Genomic DNA, 26,455 nt, shown 5'->3' with positions numbered 1-26,455 from the left:
AATTTTTGATGAGAAACTATGAAGAGTGTAGAGGCAAAGCAGAATCATGTGGTACACTTATAGGAATCTCCTTCTGAGGAGGTTCCATTGATGTAGAACTGAATTTCAGGAGACTGGATCTGAATATATAAAATTTGAGTTTCATCTGCACAGAAAAACATACCCACAGAAATACATATATTGTATTCCACCCCATTCTAGCCTTTTCTTTTTCATTGGGATTATTCACAATTAATAACTTGGATAATCAGTTTTTATACCATTCTGAACCATTAAAAATGTAAAGGATCATTTCCCTTTTTAAAAAAATTCTCATACATAGTTACCATTATTGTTTAATTCCTCATCATGTCTTGTCTGGAATATTGTGATTGTTTTTTTAACTGGTCTCAGCTTTAATTCTCATCTTTCACCAATTAAAATGTTACATTTTTGGCTAAATAATTTTCTAGTGGCACAGATCTGACCATTTACATATACTAACACACATGCACATATCTGTGTATTTTGAATGCAAATGTATGTCTATATCATACACAGTTTGAGATATTTTAGTATAATTTCCACCATCCCTAATGAATTAGGTCCAAAAACTTAAACAAGTTAAATTTCTCCCTTGTAATTATACTCTAGGCTACTTCTGAAGGGTCAAATATGGTTGTCCAATGACATCAATTTGAGCCCATATCTGTGACTTTCCTCTAAGATTATCAATTGAGGATCATCTAATTAGCTTTCCTTAACCAGATTTTAGAAAGGGGCATTACTAATGCAGTGCTAAAATTTTTTCTCATTCATGGGATGTTCAAGAATGACATGGTATAGTCTACTTAACAGGCACTTTGGGGAGTTGGAAGTCCATTTTGCTCTTGCCCTTTAAAATAAAGACACTAATATTTACCTGATCCAGGGATACTGCTAAGATACTGATGAGAATATGGGAATTACTGTCCCTGGGTTATAATGCTAGGTCAGAGCTCTTGCTTTCTGAAAGTGCTATTTGTTCAATATGTGAAGTGGTCCAAAATTTCTCCTTAACTTTGGTGAATCTGTTTCGATGTGTTCTTAATTCCTTATGAAGACTATACTACAAGATGATCTGGGGATTCAGTTAAGGTACTAATAGAAAGATAGAAAGGCCAGAATCTTCTTAACTTACATGGTCCTCCTCTAGCCAAGGTAGGAAGAAGGAGAAGGAAATTTAACAAAGACCAAAACTAAGTCTTCTCTTTTTCTCCACAAAAGGTTTATTTTTAGAAAGTATAGAAAGAATGTCATATCTTCTCACTGAGTTAAGGTATGAGTCCAAAATGGAATGGAGTGCTATCTCTTTTGATTTGTTTATTTGTCTTACACAAAAGAGCTTATTTTCAAAAGTCATAGATATAAAATGGAAATATAAGCTTTAGTCAATTTTCACTAGAAATTACTTTAGCTATTATAAATCCTTATATCATAAAAAAATACATCATCAGTTTAGGAAAATGGAATATTGGGAGAACAAAAATCAAGTAGTTGCTATGATATTATTATAATGTTCTGATAGGTGTCTGATATAACTAGAGACTTAATATTCTTTAAAAATGGGTAAAATCAAGACAATCATTTCAATTATAGGAAACAGAAACCTGTAATGTCCTTTTGTCTTGAAGAATCTTTAACCTTGTTTTGAAGGCATCCAGTTTTTATTATAGAAAGAGAACCATATGTTGTTTTGGGTTTATTCAGAGATTTTATTATTAATCAAAACCTTTTAGGTTTATAATTTGCCAGTGAAAATATTTTTATATTTTAATAAATAACCTCAATTGAAACAACTTAACCTTTTCTATACCAATGGAAAACGTAGAGAGCACAAAACATCTACATGTAATTATAAGTAATAAACACATTTTTGTGCTAATGGAATCAATTGTGTTAAGTTTAAACATCATTTTAAAAGAATTTTCTTATTTCAAATATTTTGTAAGGTATATCAGAATTAAAAATTTAAGGATTTGAAAAAAAGCTATAAGTCCCGCGATAAAAGACTGTCAAGCATTTTAAATATACTCTAAATATAGATGCTATGGAAGACAAAAATTGTGACACAAAAAAAAGAAAGCAAACAAATGCATCATAATAAAGGCAGAATCCAGTGATTCTAACATAAAAAATGTAAAAATCGACATTTTTGTTTTCCAATGTTTATAAACCATTGTATAAAGTACTGATAACAAAGTAGAATTCTGTTCCTTTAACTCCTGTTCGTTCCACTGTGCCATGCTGTATAAATGCTTGATTAATTGAATAAGGCAATAAAATTACTTATTGTAACTATTTTATTAGGAGAAATATCACTGTATATAATAAATTGTGGAAATCCTTGAACCACAGGACAGATGTTATAAGGGTTAGGATAAAAAAGAGACCAGAAAATGAATAATGGGAGTCACAGCCAAAATGGCTGAGGGAAGGCAATGATCTCCCAAATTCCCTTCTCAACAGCTTTAAAACAATGCCTCCAAAATGGATTCTAGAGTGACAGAACTAACAACGGAAGCAATGTAGAAAAATGTTATAAATTTTTATAAAATGAGCACTGGATTCGAGGACTTTGTTAAAATTAAATCTCTTCCAATTACCACTTGTATAATCATGAATGAGTTACTTTCTTCCACAGGGCTTCATCTATAAAATTAAGGTGTTGGGTGAACTGACTCTGGTGTGCCTTCTAATACTCATTAAATGAAACTGAAACTGTTAAATGAAAGCAAAGTCTTCTACATACTAGTCTGGGAGTTAGTATGAAATACAAGAGGAAAAAGGAATTTATGCAAAATGATTCTGAAACAACAATGAAATTTTTCCTGTGTTTGGTTATGTATTTTAATTATTTTAAATGCTTTCATAGTAATTCATGTGGTACATTCAAATTTTAGCATTAATATGAAATTATGTTTAGTGATTACTCTAATTTGTACCACACGTAATCTTTTAAATCTCAATAAAAGTAAAACACAACCTCAAAATTGATGTCATTACCATTTCCCTCTTTTTACCATAACTCAGTCAGAAAAGCTATTTTTAATGTCTCATTTTGTATTGTTAGCTTTATTTTGCCACTGAAACCAGAGAGAAAGCAATCATATCTTGTTGTTTCTCAGCTATATTTCTCTGGAAATCATCTTTTCATTTCCAAGACAACAAAAAAAAATAGCGGTATAAATCATGTGTTCTGTAGAAATGACTATACAATAGAACAATAAACCTACTGTTAAATAAAGCAAGGATAAAATTAAAGAAACATATATTTATATTAAAATTTGACTTTGGATAGGAAATGAAAATATAAAAAGTAAAGAAGAATGCAAGGTCATTACCTATACAAATCAGTAATGTTATGGAAGTAATTGGTAATTTAACTCAAAGCATCTTATTTTTTCTTGTTCTCATTTTCCCCTTTATTAGTAAAATGAGATGACAGAAACTTTTATTTTTATGACTTTGGAAGTCTCACCTGGAAGATAGTTCTTACACAAAATAATATTTAAAAATAAAGGAGAAAAAATTTTATATTAACAGTAGTAATCATATAATTAATCAAAAGTGAACTTTTATTTTTTCCAAATGCAATCATTTTTTAAAATATTTTATTATTTTCTAATTATAATTTTTTGTTCTCAAAATACATATATGGATAATTTTTGACATTCATGCCTAAAAAATCCTGTTTTGTAATTTTTACCCTCCCTTTTTCCCCGCTCCCAGTCAGCAACTGATCCAATATATGTTAAACACGTATATTTTCTCTATACATATTTCCACATTGTTATTTCCATAACTAGAGAATGGCTTGAATTCTTATAAATTTGAATCAATTCTCTATATAGTTTAGAAATGATACCTTTATCAAAACCTTTAAATGTAAAACTCAAATTTATAAGGATTCAAGCCATTCTCTAGATAGTAAATGGTCAAAGTATATGAACAGGCAATTTTCAGATGAAGAAATTAAAACCATTTCTAGTCATATGAAAAGATTCTCTAAATCATTATTGATCAGAGAAATGGATATTAAGGCCAGTCTGAGGTACTACTACATATCTCTCAGATTGGCCAAGGTGATAGAAAAAGATAATGATGAATATTGGAGGGGATGTGGGAAAACTAGGACACTAATATATTGCTGGTGGAGTTGTAAACTGATTTCAACCATTCTGGAAAGCAATTTGGAATTATGTCCAAAGGCCTAAGAAGCTGGACTTGTGTCCTAAAGAAATCATGAAGGAGAGAAAGGGATCCACATATGCAAAAAATGTATGTGGTAGCCCTTTTTGTTGTGGCAAGAAACTGAGTGGATGCCTATCAATTGGAGAATGGCTAAACAAGTTATGATATATGAATATTTTGGAATATTATTCTATAAGATCAGCAGAATGGTTTCAGAGAAGTCTGGAAAGACTTACATGAACTGATGTTAAGTTAAATGAGTAGAACCAGGAAATCATTATACATAACAACAGCATGATTATACAATGATAAATCCTGTTTCACATCTGATCTTGTCAGATGGTGGTTCTGCTTTATCCACATTACAGCTGATATTTGTTGATGGCTTTAGATGGATAATATTGATCATTTTAAGGAAAAGTCAATTTATTCCTATACTTTCTAGTGTCTTTAATAGGAATGAGTATTGGATTTTGTCAAATTTTTTTCTGCATCTATTGATTTTTATTAATTCAGTTATTGATATATTCAATTATGCCAATGGTTTTCCATTAGCATAATTTCTTCTTGCAACTCTCTTAACTTCTCTAGGAATTTGGAGGCTATAAACTTGAGGTATATATGTTTACTACTGACTTTTGCTTCATTATCTATGATATCCATTAGCAAGATATAGATTCCTTCCTTATCTCTTTTAATTAGATCTATTTTTGCTTTTGCTTGAACTGAGATCAGGATCACTACCCCTGCTTTCTTTAATTCACCTGAAGCATAATAGATTCTGCTCCAGCCTTTTACCATTAGTCTGTATGTATCACTCTGCTTTAAATGTGTTTCTTATAAACAACATATTGTAGAATTCTGATTTTTAATCCAGTCTGCTAGCTCCTTCCATTTTATGGGAGAATTCATCGCATTCACAATTCTGTATTTCCTGCCATTTTATTTACCCGTAATTATGCTTTTCTCTTTCCTTTCCCCCTTTGCTTCCCCCTCAGGATTTTGCTTCTGACCACCACCTCTCTCAAACAGTCTTCTCCCTTTATAATCCCTCCTCCTTTCTTACAATTTTCCCCTACTATTTCTGTTTTCCCTTCTTTTAGCCTCCCCCTTTTCTTTTCCCTTTCTTCTCCTACTTTCTTATAGGGTGAGACAAGTTTCTCTGTGAAGCTAAATATATCTGATATTTTCTCTTTGAGCCAAATCTGATGATAGTAAAATTCACTCCCTTCTTTCCCTCAGTTATAATAGATCTTCTTTGCCTTTCCATGAGATGTAATTTTCCTCATTTTAGCTATAGTTTCCTTTTTTTCAAGTACAATTCTCTTTCCACTTCTAGTTTCTTTTTTATAGTATCACAATGAAATCAAATTACACCTGCACTCACTAAGTATACCCATAATAGAGATATAGTTCTCAAAAGTTCTTTCCTTGTTACCTTTTATGCTTCTCTTGAGTTCTATAGTTGGAATTCAAATTTTTTGCCAGCTTTGGTCTTTTCATCAGAAATAAGTGAAATTCACCGATATCATAGAATGTCCATCTTCTTCTCTGAAAGACAATGTTCAATTTAGTGGATAGTTGATTGTTGGATGCAAATCAAGTTTCTTTGCCTTTCAGAATATGAGATTCTAGGTCTTTCAATCCTTTAAGGTGGGAGCTGCTAGGTCCTGAGTAATTCTGACTGTGGCTCTTTGATATTTGAATTGTTTCTTCTTAGTCCAATAATTGTAAAGTTTAGATATCATAGTCCTTGGAGTTTTCATTTTGGGGTCTAGTTCTGGAGGTGATCAGTGAATTCTTTCAATGGCTATTTTATCTTCTGGTTCTAGGACATCAGGACACTTTTCCTTAATGAATTCCTGAAAGACAATGTCTAGGCTCTTTTTTTCCATCATGGTTTTCAAGAAGCCTACTAATCCTTAGATTGTCTCTCCTAGATCTATTTTCTAGGTCAGTTGTTTTTCCAATGAGGTATTTTACATTTTCTTCTATTTTTTCTTTTCTTTTTTTTTTTTTTTTGGTTCTGTTAGACTGATTTTTGATGTGTCGTTGATTTATTCATTGCTATTTGTTCAGTTCTAATTTTTAGTGAATTACCATTTTAATGCAGTTACCTTTTTTAGCTCTTTTTGTATTTGATAAATGGGTTGTTTTGTTTATTATTTTTTTTTCCCATTTCACAAATTCTGTTTTCCAGGAGTTTTATTTTTCTATTTTGTCAAATCTATTTTGCAAGAAGTTATATGCTTTTCTCATTTTGTCAAGTCTATTTCGTAAAGTGTTATTTGCTTTTACCATTTCACTAAGTCTATTCTTTAAGGAGTTTTCCTCAGATAATGTCTATTTCCTTTTTCAAACCCTCTTGCAAAGTTTGCATTTCCTTTCCCCATTTTTCTTCTAATTCTTTTTAAAGGTCCTTTTTGAATTCTTCCAAGAAAACCTTGTGAGATGGGGACCAATTCATATCACTCTTTTGGACTTCATCTGGAGATGATCTGCTTTTAGTGTCTTCAGGGTTTGAAATCTGTTCCTTTTTTTCCCCATAAAAACTATCTATGGTGAGAGTTCTTGTTTGCTTTTTTGCTCATTTTTTAAAAGGTTGAGGTATGCTATGGCAAAGGGGAGATTGTCCAATCTTCCTTTACAGGTGACAGTGGCTCTGCTGGGTTGGTGCTTACTAACTTCCAGTGCTGGATGGGCATGGCCAGTTCCCACATTATTTTAGGGTTTGGGGGCTCATTATTTGTCTTTTGTATTTGTGTTGGATGTCTTGCAGCTAATCTGCTGATCTATTAGCTTGCCACCAGGATAGAGTAGCCAATACTGCTGTAGATTCCTCTGGTTATATTTCATGGCTTGTGGGATGCCACACAATCCTGTGTCCCTGAGCTTGGCCCCTCCCTCCATGCTTCATTGAAACAGACTTTTTCTGAAGTTCTTCCAAAATATCTTCTACTGGAAATTTGTTATACTCAAAATATTTGTGGGTTCTATCACTCTAAAACCAGTTCAAAGGCTTGTTTTGGTGTTGATTTGAGAAATATTAGGGAGAGCTCAGATAAAATTGTGTCTCCTCTCTGCCATATTGGTTCCACCCTCATCAAAAGGGTTGATTTTAAAAAATAAATAACCATTTGACCTATATTAAACTATAATGTTTGTGGACTATAATGTGGGTGTGATTTTTATTATATTATGAGGAAAATCCATAATACTAGACATAATGCTCTGAAGCATTAAAATAGGAATGACTAAACAGAATTTGTCAACTTTCACCTCAATGATATTATGAATTCTTCATTCAGTTATAAAAAGAACCCTGAAATTGATACCTAATTGGTTACATTCATTTGAAGTAGAACAAATAAATGTAAGACACTTACCCAATTGGAGAATAAGGAATGAAATCCAGAATGAATGGGTCAAAAATCAAATTACGTGGGCCAAAAGTCATATTGTTCAATAAAATGACAATAAAGAAAAATATATGAAACTATATAAGGTACAACAAAAGAAGTTCTCAAAATGAATAGAATGGAAAAATTCTGAAAATATATGAATATAATTTTTTAAAAAGAAAGTAAGATATATATGTCAAAATAAACAAAGTATGAAAGAACTTGTAAACATTAAAGAAATGGAAAAGTTTAGAAACAAAAAAATGCTATATAAAATAGACCAATCTAGCTTAAATATCAACTAAAATGAATCAACTAAAATCCAAATATATTTGATATTACCTGAAAAGAAGAAAATTATATCTTACCCTCCCAAGTAATGAATTCACCAAAAAGGAATATGAAAAGAATTATCAGAAATCAAAATACATATTTGCCAGAAAATTGTGAATTCAATGGATATTGATGATAGCTACAATAACATAAATTATAATGACAACAAAGAAATCTTTAACAGTTCCTCAGAAATCAGGAAAGCCTAAAATAACAATGTTTAATAAAATTTCCAGTTTTAGATGAACTTACAAGAGGATTATGTCAAATATTTAGAGAGTACTTAATAAATGTGCCAATTTATTCTGAGAAAGAGATAGATGTTATTCTATCATAGTGTCTTTTAAAAAAAATGATTTTGATATCCAAAATACTTGATATAAAACACAAAAATAAATCTCTCAGTAAGGCCTATTGATACATTTTTTTAATAAATCTTCCAAATTGATTATTGAAATAATTAATTCGCTGATATAAGAACAATCCTCAGTAGGGGAAAAATAGCATAATAAAATAAACCAAAAGGCTAAAAAAGAAAAACATCATGAAACCATTGCAAATACATACCGAAAAAACTTTTGAGAAAATTATAAAATTTTTTCCTGTAAAATGCTAAAAAACATAAACATGAAAGGACCCTTCTTTAATATTAACAAAGTTATGTATTCACTAAGACAGCATTGTTTATAATGAAGAAATACTAGAAATATTCCCAGTACCACCTCTATACAGTATCATTTGACATACTACTAGAAAGATTTATAATTTGAAGGATAAAGAACAAAATTATATTTATGGAAAAAACCATAATAATCTCAATTAGCAAATAATGTTTATTTATACATTTAGAATATCTCAGAAGTTACAGAAGACTTAGTTATAACAATTCTGTTTCAACAAGGTAGTAACAATACAAAGTAAATATGCTAATATCATCATCCCTTCTATGTAAAGCAAACATAAACCAAAGAGGAAAAAAAAAACATATATTAGGAAAAACTCTTCCAAATTGCTGCAAGATTCATCCCATATTTTATCTCTAATTTATCTATTACTATAAAGGGTTTAATCTCTGTATTGCCTTTGATTTCTTACACTTATTCCCTTCATATAGCCAATTCATTGCAAAATCTTCTTGTTTCTACTTTTACAACAAAAATCTTGCCTTTTCTACCATCACATTTGTCCATTCTCTCCAGTCACACAGTCACAGAACTAGAAGGTCTAAGAATTCTTTATCACTTCTTATTTGGACTACTTTGATATCCTTCTAACTAGCCTCCTTGCTTAAAGTCTCTTAACACTACATTCTTACATTTAGATATTACACCACCCCTTGTAGTCTAGGTCTCATCATGTCACTCCCTTGATAAATGAACTTCAGTAATTCCTATTTTCACCAGCTACAAATACAAAATCTCCTGAGTAAGTAGCTAGATTTCTTCATAATTCTTCCTATCTTTCTAGTCGTTTTATGCTTGATTATCTATGAACTTTATAATCCAACTTCACTTGCTCACTCACAGTTCCTCCAACAAGATACTGTTTTATTTCCTTTCACTGTGCTTTGTGCTACCTGTACCCTGTGCTTGCAACTATCTGCCCCTGTAACATAGCCTTTTAGTTTCCTTTTGTCCTATAAGATATAGCTCAGTTTCACTTCTTATAGAAGGCATTTCCAGTTCTCTGCAACTATTATGGTTTTTGTCTTTCAGATTGTCTTATGACAAACTGAAGATATGTTGCAGGTACCTACTTGCTCACATGTTATCTCCATTGGGAGCATATGATTTTTGAAGATATTTTTTGCTTTTGCTTAACAGAGTATCACTAAATTTCAGTAACTGGTATGAGTTCATATAATCAATCAATCAATAATGTTAAGAACTTTTTAATCTTTCAGTAAATATATAATACATATATAAAATGTAAATGTAAATGTAAAATGTAAAAAAATTAAAACAATTCCTACTGTCTAGAACAATGGTTCTCAAAGTATGTTCTAGAGACTCCTGGGGATCTCTAAAACCTTTTTAGAGGGTCTACAAATTCAAAAATTGTTTTTATTTCCAATATGGTAAATGTCTATAAATATAATCCAGATAAACAAAAACTCTTTGGAGAGACACTCAATAATTTTTAATAGGATAAAGATACTGAAAATAAAAGTTTGAGAACCACTGGCCTAGAAGCTTATATTCTCATCTTGGAGACATCAAGTAAAGTTTTGTTATATACAAAAAAATACATAAATGGAATAAATAAAAATAAATATGATGTATTTAAATACAATGTAGTCTGGAAGGTGTGGCATTTATAGATGGGAGTAGGGTATATCATAAAAGACTTCATGTAGAATTGGTGCTAAAGCCATGTAAATAAGGAATGTATAAAAGGAAACAGGTTGAAAGAGTATATTATAATTATGGTGGATGGCAAGTGCAAAGTGTTATATGGGAAGAACAGATAGAAAGTCAATTATCACAAAAGGCAGAAAGGAAAGAAAGAGAAATTGGAGATAGATAACAAAGGAATTTAAAATCTATACAGAAAATTTCATATTTTATCCTAAAGGCAGTTAAAAGAGTCATTAAAATTGAATAAATAGGGATATGACATAATTATATATGCATTGAGGGAAAATCATTTTGCCATCATTGTAAAGACTCTACAAGGATGGGGAGAGATTTGAAACAGGGAGACCAGTTGGGACTGTTGCAATAATTTGTAAAAGGTGAGGAAAGTCCTGATTAAGATGCTGCCTGTGTGAATAGAGAAAAGGGACCAAAGGCAAGAAACATTGCAGACATGAAAAAGGATAAGATTTAGTAACTGTAAGAAAGAATGAGGAATCCAGAGAATCATTGATTTGTAAATCTTAGACTATAAAAATAGTTATGCTTTTGAAAGAATTAGTGAAGTATGAAAGAGGGGTGGGTTGCAAAAAGAGATGGATTTTATTTTGGATTTTTTGGATGTAACTGATTTTGAAACGCATAAAACCAATCTATGTGCAAAAATTCATAATTCATTATTCATAATTAATTCATTGGGGATAGATAGATATGGATATGGGTACAGATATATCCCTAATCTAAATGAGCCTGTAAATGAATATATATTGCATTTACATATATGCATAATCTCATCTATATATGTAGGTTTATATTTAACTCATATGCACATATTTATGTATATACATATATTTTCAGAATCATTTCCATAGAACTTAACATGAATACTATGGATGCTTATATTATTTAGAGATAATATAGAAAAAAATTGAGAAGATTCAACATAGAGTTTTGGGGAAAAGTCAGTAATAGGGAATGCTATAGACAGACAATGAGCCAGTAAAGATACTGACAAGGAACAGTTAAAAAGATAAGAGCAACAGGACAGTATCATGTAATGAAAACTTAGATGTGAGAATTTAGAGTAGGGTGGAAAAATGGAGAAAAGACATAGGATTTGGGAAAGAAAAGGTCATTAGCAATTAGAGAGCGTAGTTTCCATTGAGGGATAAAGTCAAAAGCCATATTCCAAAGGGTTTTTGAGTGAGTATAAGGAGAAGTGTTCTCACCTTGTCTAGGCAGGTTTTTCAAGGAGTTTGGCTGAAAAAAGGAAGAGAGACAGAGGATGATAGCTTGAAGAAATGGTAGGTTTAAATGATTTTTTTATAAAGATGGGAAAGACTTGCGCATGTTTATATGTGTAAAGAAAGATCCAGTATTTACTGAAAGAATGATCTTTGCAGACAAAAGGAATGACAACTAAAGCTACAATGTATTGCAGAAAAAGGGAGAGGAAGGTATCAAAGGGTTCAGTTTTGGTAAGAAATGTCAACTTATTGTCAGGAGGTAAGAGGAAGGAGAAGAGAGCAGGGGGATAATGTCAAGGGATTTTGAGAAGAATGGGAGACAAAGGAACTCTTTTTGGAGTAGTTCAGTTTTCTTATTAAAACAAAAGCCAGTTTCCTCAAATAAGATAAAGGGGAAATAGAGAGGTAGGAATAGGAAGGTATGGGAGGTTCGAATATAGAAAAGAGAAGGTTTGGGAAAAATTTTAATGGGAAAGATAAACATAATCCATTCAGAAGACTGATACCCTAGACACAGTTCAATTTCAATTCCATTTTTTCCAAACATTATATAGTTACCTAAAGTAGCATGCTATTATTCAATTCTTTCCTCTACTCTTACTTTCCTTCACATAGCTAAACAGAACTATATTCTGCCTTTTTTATAGGAAAAATAAATGGTGGGGTGAGGGCTATCTTTTTCTCAGTCACTACAGTTTTCTGTGTATATGACGAAGATTATAATGGGGTTTGTCTAGAGTTGGCCTTTACTCTGGAAGCAACATATTTTCAATCTGTCTTATCCTCCTCTACCCTTTTTTTCCCCCACATAACTGGCAAGAATCCACATCCACTGAGTCTTGCAAGATTGGACTTAAAAGGATGCTTGTGTAGCCATTGCAACTGTGGGAAATTACAACACTAGAATCAGCGTCTGTAATTTGTACCTGCAGAATTCTGGTACTACTTGGACTTCTTTCCTTGGTCTGTAGAGGCTGGTAGGAGAATTGTATTCAGTATGCACACTATGTATTTGATTTCTGTGGTGAATACTAGGCCTGTGTTCCAAAGAAATCATAAAGGAGGTAAAAGGACTCATATGTGCAAAAAAAAAATTTGTAGCAGTTCTGTTTGTGGTAGCAAAGAACTGGAAAATGAGTAGATCCCCATCTGAATATTTTGTGGTATATGAAGGTAATGGAATATTATTGTCCTATAAAAATAGTGAACAAGCTGATTTAAAAAGGCCTGGAAAGATTTACATAAATTGATGCTAAGTGAAACAAGCAGAACCAGGAATGCAATATAAAAATATCAGCAAGAATGTAAAATGATCAATTATAAAAGACTTGGTTCTTTTTCGGTGGTTCAGTGATCAAAGGCAATCTCAATAGACTTTGGATAGAAAATATCATATGCATCCAGAAAAAGAACTGTGGAGATTGAATGTAAATTAACACATGCTAGGTTCATTTCTTTTTTTTTTTTCTGTTTTCCTCTCCCATGGTTTTTCCTTTTGTTCTGATTTTTCTCTCCCAACATGATTTATAAAATAATGTATATTAAACAATAATTATTTAATTAAATCAAAAATATTTCTCTGGTGTTAACTATAGGATTTTACCTTGCCATTGATTCCATCTTCTGAGGATTTATTTATAAAAATGCTATATTTGGTATATAATTCCTTTGGAAGAAGGATTAGGAGCCTTGGAGTAAAGAACTAATATGTCATTTGATGGCCAATATTACAGAAGCTAACATCCTAATAGGTAGATACAATGCATATAGTGTAGTGGTAAAAAGAGAAATGAGTTTTTATTTAAGAAGTTATAAGAATTATATATAAGTAGAACTATAGTAGAGTAGTTTGTCATTTCCTTTCTAGGTACATTACAGTATACTTTTAAATATGGCTCCCAGAGAAAGCATGAGGGAAGAAAATGAGGAGGAGAGAGAAGTATAATACAAAACAGCAGGACAGATAGCAAGAGTCTGTTCTACGCAGGGTGTCCTTATATCTTGTGTTTTTAGGAATGGTTACATAAAGCATTATCTAAGCCTAAATACAGTGAGTTAAGATGAATTTTAAATCACTTCTTCAGGAAAGTCTAGCTTTATTATGAAACTCCAAGTGGAATTTAATAAACTACAAGAGATGCTTAAGGTGAATACCTTTACTTGAGCTACATAAACAATAGCAATTTTTTTTTAATCTGGTCAATATGGTTAAAAAAAAAAAATGAAGTGCATTTGGTTAAGTAGAATAACTAGCCTTTTCAACATTAAGAGCTTGTCCCTATGTTGTTTGTATTGCTTTAATTAATTAATTGGTTGAAAACAAAGAAAGCATATAATTAAAATTGCAATGAAACGAAGATAAGGAAGATGATAATATGTTGGATAATAAAGGCCCTAAAAGAATTCAATACATTAGAGATCTGGACATTCCCAGATGTATTACTTTAAACTACATGTCTGGAGAAATGGAGAGTATTTAATTTATAATCCTTCAAAATGTCTTTATCTATAAAAAGATCTATTGATAAGTTAATGGAATAGCTTCTATATTTGTATGTGTATTTGGCACACAGTTTATAAATGCTAATTATTATTATTAGGTATGAACAATAGGCAAAATGTTTTTAAATAAAATAAGGGTAATAAATAAACATTATAATGAACTCTATATTAATTGATTCCCCAGAATGGTCAAAACATAAGATACTGAGAATAAATTTCAATATATTATTAAAATATTTCAAACAAATAATTAACAAATGATTAATTTAATTTAATTTTAACTTATCAAAATAGCAATGACAACAAAATATTTTTTTTTAAATGTGCATTCTTGTACTTTCTAAGGGAAGAAAATCACATATAATAACCAATTTGCTCTACACAGGGCATAAGAGTTAGACTCTTGTAAATATGTTGTTTTTAGGGGTTAGAAAAAGGAAAAGGAAGGTTGAAAGTATATTTCAGGAAAGTCTAGCTGTATTATGAAACTCCAAGTGGAATTTAATAAATTCCCTTGGTGATGAGCAGTGTTATCTTATAACATAGAGATTGGGTTTGTTTTCTCTAATGAAGAGTGGCTGTTCTCAAAGTTTGCAAAATTGTTGATCTCTATGGGTTCTTGCCATCATTTCAATGAAGTCAAAACTAATTTCATAATAATAGTAAGATATTATTTGCCTATCAAGATATTTCTTACTTTTCTAACCACACAGCTGTGTGAGGTCAGAATACATCATAAACTTCAAACAATACAAAATACTGCAACACCCATTCATATTAAAAATACTAGAGAGCATTAGGAATAAATGAAGTTTTCCTTAAGATGATCAGAAGCATCTATCTAAAATAATCAGCAAGCATCATATATAATGCAGATAAACTAAAAGCATTTTCATATTAAAAGCATTTCCAAGATTGAAACATGGTTGCCCACTCTCATCATTACTACTCAGTATTGTGTTAAAAAGATTAGCTTTAACAATAGGAGAAGAAAAAGAAATTTAAAAAATTAGAGTAGATAATGAGGGGAAAAGTATCACTCTTTGCAGATGTTATGATGGTATACTTAGAGAATCCTAGAGAATCAACTGAAAAACTACTGGAAATAATTTACAACTTTGGCAAGATACAAAATAAACCATGTTCATGATTTAAACATAAAGAATGATACTATAAGCAAATTAGAAGAACAAAGGATAATCTACCTCTCAGATCTGTGGAGAGAGAAGGAATTTATGGCTAAAGAAGAACTAGAGTAAATTAAGAAATGTAAAATGGGTAATTTTAATTATATTAAATTAAACAGTTTTTATACAAACAAAACCAAAGCAGACAGAGCAGAAGAAAAGCAGAAAACTGAGGGAAAATTTTGCATCCAAGAGTTCTGAAAAAAGTTTCATTTCTAAAATATGTAGAAAATTGATTCAAATTTATAAAAATGCAAACTAAATGGTCTAAGGGTGAACAGACAATTTTCAGATGAAGAAATTAAAACCATTTCTAGTCACATGAAAAAATTTAAATTCTAAACTTAATTGAGAAATGCAAATTAAGACAACTCTGAGGTGCCACTACATAACTTTCAGATTGGTTGAGATGATACAAAGATAATGATAAATTCTGGAGGATTTGAGGGAAAACTGGACCACTAATATTTTGTTGGTGGAATTGTGAATTGATTCAACCATTCTGTAGAACAATTAGAACTATGCCCAAATGTCTATAAAATTGTTTATATCCTTTGATCTAGCAGTGTTTTTATTGGGCCTGAATCTCAAAACAATCATAAAAAAGGAAAAAGGACCTTCGTGCAAAAATATGTGTAGCAGCTCATTACTGTAGTAGCAAGGAACTGTAAACAGAGGGGATGCCCATTGATTGGAGAATGGCTGAATAAGTTTTAGTATATGAATGTTATGAAATATTATTGTTCTATAAGAAATGATCAGCAAGATGATTTCAGAAAGACCTGAAGAGACTTCATAATAAACTGATGCAAAGTGAAGTAAATAGAACCAAGAGAATATTGTACCCAGTAACAACAAGATTATGTGATGATTAATTTTGATGGATTTTACTCTTTTTAACAATGAGATGATTCAGGCCAATTTTTCTAAATGTAAAAACTATCCCCAAACAAAATGAATTGTTTTGGAGAATACCTGGTTTCCCTTTACCACAGCTGTTCATATGGAAATTGGATATTGAAGATATTTATAGGATATTATATATGGTGATCAAAGGTAAATGAGAGCAAACAAATTCCACTGCGCCACCTAGCTGCCCCATGAGAGCAAACAAATTTCTAGGCTTCCTTTCAAATCTGGGATTTTGTAATCTGCTATAGAGAATAATATGTAGCTAAACAAAAGCAAAATTATGCTTTGAGATACTCAAAGAAAATAGTACAATGGGATAATTGCTACTAAATAGCAATGAAGTTTGTTTGGTCTCATTTCATATGACTGAGAATAATTCAACTTTAATTGTGGAATCTGCTTGGTCAGAATGAAAATTGAATTCAGTTAAAAGGAAGAAAATCAGTAAATTCATGGTAAATGGATTTCTACGAATATTATAGGGTAAAGAAGTCTTGTAGACTTGGCCCTTTGTCACAAGTGAAATCCACTTCAAGGGGACTTAGTAGATCCTCTTTGTTTACATTTAAAAGGTGCTAAATGCTGCATTTTAAAAAACACATATATATGTATTTCCATATACATTTATTTATTTAGATTTGTTTAGTTATTTATAGCATTTATTTAAATAGTCTTTACTACATAATACTATTATATTAGTTATATTGCTACATTATTTGTTACTTTAAATTAGTATTCATTTTACTTAAATATAATATTTACATATAAGCCATATACAAACACAAAGACACACATAATTTTTCCTCTTTCCTTTGCCCCAATATTATAATAACATATTAGAGTCGAAATGAACAAAATTTTGAAAGATATGCTTCAGGATAAATATATCAATAGTATGGAAAAATATGTGTTGTAGGGGAGGATTCACATACAGATTTTCCATTTATCCTTATTGATTCACCATTAAATATAAATCACTTCTACAAAATCTAGATATATGCTTTTGCGCTGATATATTACCGTGTCTGACTTGTCAGCCTAAAGGCAACAGAAGTTTCTTTGAACAAGCCAATCCCTTCAATATTGATAACATCATCCACTTCTGGCTCAGTGGCAATCAGAGTTATTGGAAACTTCCATATCCCATCTGTGCTGCATTGTATCACCAATGTGATTACAGATCTTTAAAAATATATATATACAACAACATCAATGAATAAAACAGGCAAATTATTCAGTGACAAAAATGACTATAAGAGAATTTAAAAATCTATTAAATTACATATGAGTTATCTTGTGTCTGATCCAGAAACTCAGTGAACTAACTAACCATGCTAGGGATACTTTGAGTAGTATATATAAATCATTTTCAGATTAGGATTTCAGTTTCAAACTATTTCAAACTATTTATCTTTCTAATATCTGACCCTAGTAGAGTCATGTGGTAGCCAAATAATAGACTGCATATGATATGATATAAAGAGCCTTAAGAAAAGTTTGAGAAGCTTAGGAATAGGCCTAAAAGAATAGAAAGACAATTCTATTCTTTTCCAAAAATAAATCATTTTGAATTCCAGCTTTATTACTTAAGAAGATTATTAAAGATCTTTGTGCATCAATTTCCTCATTTAAAAAATTGAGGTAATAGAAGTAGTAGTGATGGTATTGCAATAGAAACAATATAGTAACATTTGTTGTTAAAAGTGTAATATTATAGCATTAACTCCTCAAAAATTAATATTTTAAACCCAATATATTAAGGATATATGTAATGCTGTCTAAAACACTACTTCTCTTTATTTATCCTCTCAGCGTCCAGAACTTAGATTGAAAGATTCGACCATGAATTCTGGTTTTTCTGCATGATATAGGACAAATACTTTAACCTAACTCTTATTTTCTTAACCTATAAAATAAATTGCTTATCTACCTCATGGAAATGCTGTGAAGATGAGATAAAGTATATAAATCCTATTCTGAATATGGAATGGTATTTAAGCTACTGACATCACAATTGTTATTGCTGAAGTTCTATAAAATTCATGTGGTATGTAGGCTACAAAGAAAGCTGGCAGGTTATTATTAATGCATGCTTCTATTTCTAATCTTTTTAGAGAGCTTCAATAGAAATATAGGATCAATAGTTATTATTGTGCCTGTTATTTCTCATTTGTGTTGGTGGGAGAGAGGTATAAAGATCTTAAGTAAAAGAAAAAGCAAATATTGCTTTTTGGATGAAACTGGATGATATTAAGCTACCAAATAACAAAAGTTCATGCAAACACAATCTAAAATCAGCTTCCTAATAATAATAACAATAATAACTAATAATAATTTTTATATAACATGCATTATGTGCCAGGCACTATGCTAGGAATTTTACAAATATGATCTCATTTTTTGTTCACAACAATTCTGTGAGGTAAGTCCAATTATTATTCCTATTTAATGATTGAGAAAACTGATACAAGTTGAAGTTAAATGCTTTGTCCTAAGTAAGAAAGTTAGTGTCTTGAGATCAAATTTGAATTCAGGTCTTCCCACTGACCTACCCAGCTACTTTTATTTATTTATTTATTCATTCTTTATACAATAAGCATAATATAAGCTTGTTAGCTTTCTTTTCTGCATTCCATTATTCCTCATTTATAAAATGATGTTTTTAGATTAGGAGATCACTAAAGTTATTTTTCAATTTTGCATTATCTAGCCCTAGATACTGGTAGCTACTTGAGTGACTGTTCACAAATAGGTATGAGAAAAACTAAACAAAGCATTTTCTTCACCATAGAAGAAAACTCAAGGGGGGAGTCACAGAAATAATATGAAAAGGTCTTCTTTTTAGATGGAATTATTTTGACTATTATTTGTGAAAATAATTGAGAATTCTTGTGAAGGGACTTTGCTGAACTAAATGCTATGGAACTATTTTCTTAGGCATCAGATCAGCTATTATTATAGTGAGAATTTTAAGTGATTGGTAACAATGGGTTTTCACATCTAAAATACTATTAATCTAGATCTCTATTATTGATTTTGATACGAACAAAGTCAATATTTAATAACTTCAATATTATTTAATTCTAAGAGTTTAAAGATAATAGTTATGTCATTCTAGGAGATTAAAATAGAGAGAGAGTTGAATACAAACTATCAGGAAATGAAGTTTCTCCTGTTTATTAAATAACTGATATTGGATTGTGAGAGTTCTGAATTTAGTTCACTGAGAAATTTGTTAAAAAAAAAAAAGCTTAGTAATTAATGAGAAAATATATGTCTACTCCAGTATTAATTTGGAGAATAAGATAAGATTAAATAAATATAGCAACAAATCAAGTAAAACAGACTGAAGGTGCTATATAAATGAGTTGGAAAAATTCCATAAACCTTACTATTTCTGCATGGCACTATAATGTACACACTGAGGGGAGAGTTTTTGTACTTAAAACTCACTTTAAGTACATAAAACAACTTGTCCTTTCCCCACAGAGTTAATTCACATGATCAGGAATAGGTCATATATTTTTAAAATATTGATAACTTTTATTATTTAAAGTAGAAAATAAACTTACCTTATTGGTTTCTTTGGTGCAAAGATAATGTTGAAGACTAGTGATATATCCCCATTTCCTACATTTTTTTCTTTACTGATCAGATATAGTGCCACACAAGATTCCAAGTTAGATTTCATAAGATCAGATTCAAATTGAATTTCATACTGAAATTCATGTACTTTAGGAAAATCTAGGAAAAATAAGATGAACCAAAACATATTATTTCAGTTCTGTTCTCTAAATAACTCTATCAGAGGCTACTATGTTTTCAACAATATGCTATAGAAATAGAAAGAGGAGAAAGCATAAAAAACAAGAAGAAAAATCTCATCTCAGCAACCTAACTGCAGTAGAAAAGATTTAAATAAATTTATTTTATATATACACATAATTTTACCATTTGCTGTCATTCAGTGTTTTGAGTTGCAGCTGAATCTTCATGACCCCATGTGAAGTTTTATTCACAAATATACTAAACTGGTTTGCCATTTCCTTCTCATGCTAATTTGCACGTGAGGAAACTAGGACAGTTATTGTTGTTGTTATTGTTGAAGAAAAAGAATAACAACAACAACAACAACAACAACAAGAAAGAAGAGAATAAGGAAAAGGAGGAAAAGTCATTCAACTGCCTCAATTTTCTCATCCATTAAATGATCTGGAAAAGGAAATAGCAAATCACCTTAGTATCTTTACCAAGAAAATCCAAACTTGAGTCATGAATAATTGAAAATAACTAAAATGAATGATAAGCAACAAATTATAAATATCATGGAACGTGGGGAAATGCTTGTCAGATCCATTAATATAAGAAGATTTTTGTGACCAAACAAGAAATATACAAAATCACAAGACATAAGATGTATAATTTTGATGAAATTAAGTTTAAAAGCTTTTTCACAAGCAAAAAAAAAAAAAAAAATCCAGTCAAAATTAAAAAGGAAACAGGAAACTGGGAAAAATTTATAGCATTTCACTAATAAAAGCCTTGTTTTTTCAACTACATATAAATTATTGAGTCAGATTTATAAAAATAAGACCATTTTCTTAATTGATAAATGGTCAAATACTTAAAAAAAAAAAGTTTCCAAAAGAAGAGATCAATGCTATCCGTAGTTATATGAAAAATATTCTACATAGTAATTAAAAAATGTGAATTGAAAGAATTCTTACTGTACTACTTCACAATTATGAGATTTACATGACAGAAAAGAAAACTGACAAATGCTGGAGGAAATGTGGAAAAATAGTTCTACCATAGAACATTCAAAAGAACAATGGAACCATGCCCAAGAGATTAAAAAACCGTGCATATTTTTTGTTCAAATAATATACCAATTCTTGGTTTGTATTCAATGAGATCAAAAAAAAAAAAGAAAGAAAGAAAGAAAAAAAAAATCTTCCATGTAAAAAACATTTATAACAGATCTTTTCACGGTGGCAGAGAATTAAAAATTGAAGGGATGTACATTAGTTGTGGAAGCTAAATAAATTGAAGGAAGTGCTTTTGATGAAAAACTGTTGTGCTATACAAAATGACAAGCAGGATAGTTTCAAAAAAGTGTGGAAACCATATGAAGTGATGCAAAGTGAAAATAAGAGAACTATGTACATAGTAACTACACTGATCAATACAGTAATCTATGATAATTCCAAAGAATCATGATGAAAAATGCCAAGCATTTGTCCATTTATAGTGAGTTAAATGATGAATTTATTTGGAAACATTATTTTACAATATTTTTCTTGCATTTTTTCAACATTAGTAATATGAAAAAATGACTTCATATGTATTATGCATATATGTTATATTGTTTATCTTCTAACTGGGTAGGCAACAAGACTGGTAGGAGGGAAAGAATTTGGAAATAAAAATTTTAAAAATGTAAGTTAAAAAATAAAACTCTGAGTTTCCATATCTAAAAAAAAATCTAACAAATGTATACATTCTTTGAAAAAGAGAATTCCCCATACCCTGAAATCAATAGATGAATTAGCCTTAAATGAATATTTGATCATTCTTTGATATTTGGTAATCTTGCAATCCATATTACTTGATCACAAAAAAAGGGAAAAGAAGAAATTGATCTTGCAGTTTCCTCAATAATTCAATAGAATATAGTACTCAATAGTTTTTACTAAAGTAGAGAAAAACTACCATGACAGTAACTAATATTTTTTGGATGCTTTCTGCTTAAAAGGGGTCTTCCTTGTTACAATCTTGTGGCTGAAATAAAAACAAATACTATATTACAAGGCACATAGTCTGTTAAATATATTAAATAGATAAGATTTTTGTTGCTTCTTTCATTCTAAGGGAAAAATTATTTTTGTATTAGATTTAAAATAAATGATCGAATTTGAATATTTTAAATTTGTAAATAAATACTTTGAATCAAAATCCACAAATAAACAAAAATTTTAATCTTGTTATATAACTCAAAAGTAGCCAAATAGAATTACATCGACAGTTAGATAATGTATTTTTCTTTGGAATAATATAAAGAATAAAAAGTTTAAAACAAAACTGAATTTGGGGATAAAAGTTACAAATATGAAAGTTATTCCACAAACATGTTTTTGAAAAAAAAAAAAAAACTTTTCATGAAATCAATGATTGAACTACCTAAACTATATTTTTTATTTAGCGCTACACCATTCAAACTCCCAAGAAATTATTTTACTGACCTAAGAAAAATAACAACAAAATTCATCTGAACGAACAAAAGGTCAAGAATTTCAAGGGAATTAAAGAAAAAAAAAATACAAATGAAGGTGGAGTAACTGTACCAGATCAAAAACTATATTATAAAGCAGCAGTCATCAAAATCATTTGACACTGGCTAAGAAATAGAGTAGTCAATCAGTGGAATAGGTTAGGTTCACAAGACAAAATAATCAATGACTATAGTAATCTAGTGTTTGACAAACACAAAGGTCTTAGCTTTTGAGATAAGAACTCACTATTTTTTTAAAAAACTGCTGGAAAAATTGGAAACTAGTATGACAGAAACTAGGGCATTGACCCACACCTAATACCATTTCCCAGAATAAGATCAAAATGGGTTCATGATCTAGACATGAAGAATGGTATTATAAACAAATTAGAAGAACATAGATCTGTAGAGGAAGAAGGAATTTGTGACCAAAGAAGAGTTAGAGTTTGCTGTTGATCACAAACTAGATAATTTTGATTATATTAAATTAAAAAGCTTTTGTACAAACAAAACTAATGCAGACAAGATTAGAAGAGAAGCAATAAACTGAGAAAACATTTTCATATTCAAAGATTCTGATATGTAGAGAACTGACTCAAATTTACAAGAATTCAAGCCATTCCTCAATTGATAAATGGTCAAAGGATATGTATGAACAGACAATTTTCAGATGAAGAAATTGAAACTATTTGTAGTCACATGAAAAGATGCTCCAAATCACTATTGATTGGAGAAATGCAAATTTCTCAGACACTCTGAGATTCAACTACACACACCTGTCAGATTGACTAAGATGACAGGAAAAGATAATGAGGAATATTGGAGAAGATGTGGGAAATCTGGGATATTGATGCATTATTGGTGGAACTATGAACAAATCCAACCATCCTGGAGAGCAATTTTGAATTTTGCCCCAAGGGCTTTCAAACCGTGCATACTCTTTGATCCAGTAGCGTTTCTACTGGGCTTATACCCCAAAGAGATCTTAAAGGAAGGAAAGGGACCCACATGTGTAAAAATGTTTGTGCAGCCATCTTTGTAGTGGCAAGAAATTAGAAACTGAGTGGATGCCCATCAATTGGAGAATGGTTGAATAAAGTGTGGTATATAACTGTTATTGAATATTATTGTTCTGTAAGAAATGAGCAACAGGATGATTTCAGAGAGGCCTGGAGAGACTTAGAAGAACTAATGTTAAGTGAAGTGATCAGAACCAGGAGATCAATGACCATGGCAAGGACAAGATTATATGATGATCAATTCTGATGGACGTGGCTCTTTTAAACAATGAGATGGTCCAGGCCAGTTCCTATGATCTTGTGATGAACAAAGTCATCTACTTCCAGAGAGAGGACTGTGGGAACTGAGTGTGGGTCACAACACAGCATTTTCACTCTTTGTTGTTTGCTTGAATTTTGAAATCCTCTCAATTTTCAATTCTTTGCTTTGAAAAAACAGGAGCTATAAATATGAGTCTTTTTTTCCTTTAAAAAAATCCCTTTTTAGATTTATGCCTAATAGTGGTATTGTTAGGTCAAGTTATATGAATAATGCTAGAAACTGGAAAATGAATGGATGCCCATCAATTGGAGAATGGCTGGGTAAATTGTAGTATATGAATGTTATGGAATATTATTGTTCTGTAATGAATGACCAGCAGGATGAATACAGAGAGGCTTGGAGAGACTTACATGAACTGATGCTAAGTGAAATGAGCAGAACCAGGAGATCATTATATACCTCAACAATGATACTGTATGAGGATGTATTCTGATGGAAGTGGATTTCTTTGACAAAGAGACCTAACTCAGTTTCAATTGATCAATGATGGACAGAAGCAGCTACACCCAAAGAAAGAACACTGGGAAATGAATGCAAACTATTTACATTTTTGTTTTTCTTCCCGGATTATTTTTACCTTCTGAATCCAATTCTCCCTGTGCAACAAGAGAACTATTTGGTTCTGCATACATATATTGTATCTAGGACATACTGCAACATATTTAACATATATAGGACTGCTTGCCATCTTGGGGGAGGGGGGAGGGTGGAGGAAGGGAGGGGAAAAATCGGAACAGAACTGAGTGTAAGGGATAATGTTGTAAAAAATTACCCTGGCATGGGTTCTGTCAATAAAAAGTTATTATAAAATAAAAAAAGTATATTAATAATTTTCATAATCCTTTGGGCACGTTCAGATCTTTTGATCCTTTATTTATTGGAGATTTGCTCTTATTTTTTCCTTATAAATTTCACTCATTTCCCTATACATTTGAAGCCTATATCAAAGAAACTTGCCTCAAAATTCTTTTCTCCATTACTACTGTTAACTCCCAAGGAGATTAGAAAAAGCAACATAAGGACACTCGCAAGTGCTCTATTAAGAACTTTAGAATTGACTGTATGACATGGGGAGAGACTGGCACAGGACCACCTAGTATGGTGCGCCCTAATCAGAGAAGGTACTGTGAGCAAAACAGAATTGTAGCTCAAAAGAAACATCAGATGCATGAAGTTAGAGAAACCACTCCAATATTCATAGGGATTATTTGTGTTTGACCTGTGGCAGAGCATGACAAACTGGTATTGGTCTGATCAATCACAATTGAATACACTATAACTTGACCTTAATATAGTGATATCATTGTGGTTCTTTTTGAGAACAAAGGACGACCACCAATCAATGCTAACTATATTTCCCACAGTTTTATTCTGTTCTCACTTTTTCATCCTTACCTTCCTCAAAAATATTTTGCCAGTGACTAGCCCCTCTCCCAACATGCCCTTTCTTCTATCACCCCCCATTTACTATTCCTTTCCCCTCCTACTTTTCTGTAGCAAAAGATTTCTATAAGAAAGATTTCTATACTCATATTTCCATACCCATGTGTATGTTATTTCCTCCTTGAGCCAATTCTGAAGAGAATAAGGTACACTCATTTCCCTTCCCATCACTCTCAACTATAAAAGCTTTTTCTTCCATCCTTTATGGCAAATCACTTATACCATTTCCAACTCTCCTTCCCATTCCCCAACACATTGCTTTCTCACTACTTAAATTTATTTTTTTTAATATTAAGCCTTCCTATCCAACTCATACCTCTGCCCTCTGTCTATATATATTCTTTCTGTCATAATAATGACAAAATTCTTATGAGTTACAAGTATCATCTTTCTGTGCAGAAATGTAACTAAGTAAACCTCAATAAGTCCCTTATATCTCTTTCCTGATTAGTTCCTTTTTCTTCTGAGTCCTGTATTTGAAAATCAAATTTCCTATTTAGCTGTTTTTGTTTTTTTGTTTTTTTGTTTTTTTTCCCATCACAAATGCTTGAAAGTCTCTATTTCAATTCATAGCCACATTTAGCTCTAAAAGATTACATTCAATTTTGGTGGGTAGATAAATTCTTGGTTGTGATATTAGCTCTATTGCCCTTTGGAATATCATACTCCAAGCCCTCTGATCCTTTAATGTAGAAGCTGATAAAACTTATGTTGTCCCCATTATGATTCCACTATCCTTAAAATGCTTCTTTCTCCTTGATCTGGGAATTCCAAAATTTAGCTATAATATTCCTGGAAGTTTTCATTTTGGGACATGATTGGTGGATTCTTTCAATTTCTATTTTGCCATCTGATGTTAGAATACCAGCACAGTGTTCTTTGATAATTTCTTGAAAGATTATTTCTAGCCTATTTTGATCATGGTTTTCAGGTAAACCAATAATTTTTAAATTATCTCTTCTGGATCTATTTTCCAGGTCAGTTGTTTTTCTAATGAGATATTTCACATTTTTCCTACTTTTTTTTAGGGTTTGTCATACTATATCTTGATTTCTCATAAAATAATTAGTTTCCATTTGTTCAATTCTAATTTTTAAAGAATCATTTTTTTTTCAATGAACTTTTGTACCTCCTTTCTCAATTGGCCAATTCTGCTTTTTAAGGTATTCTTCTCCTTATTAGTTTTCGTATTTCCTTTTGCACCACTCTCAATTCTTTCCCTATTTTTCCTCTATCTCTTTACTTCATTTTC

The 26,455-nt window shown here is 30.9% G+C and overlaps 1 protein-coding gene across 1 annotated transcript in view; it reads right to left on the bottom strand.

Annotated features, from left to right (window-relative positions):
• The window catches only part of LOC127557165 (cilia- and flagella-associated protein 47-like), a 244,823-nt gene that overhangs the window by 12,288 nt on the left and 206,080 nt on the right, over positions 1-26,455 (bottom strand). Inside the window, exons 12-13 of the mRNA XM_051990593.1 lie at positions 19,721-19,892; positions 17,169-17,330 (exon numbers count right to left, since the gene is read on the bottom strand). Coding sequence (XP_051846553.1) covers positions 17,169-17,330; positions 19,721-19,892 — 334 coding nt within the window. The remainder of the gene's footprint in view (positions 1-17,168; positions 17,331-19,720; positions 19,893-26,455) is intronic.

Source organism: Antechinus flavipes, chromosome 3, assembly GCF_016432865.1.
Source record: "Antechinus flavipes isolate AdamAnt ecotype Samford, QLD, Australia chromosome 3, AdamAnt_v2, whole genome shotgun sequence".
NCBI lineage: Eukaryota > Metazoa > Chordata > Mammalia > Dasyuromorphia > Dasyuridae > Antechinus > Antechinus flavipes.
The sequence above is the reverse complement of the archived record's forward strand: the minus strand, read 5'-3'. Positions and strand labels throughout refer to the sequence as shown.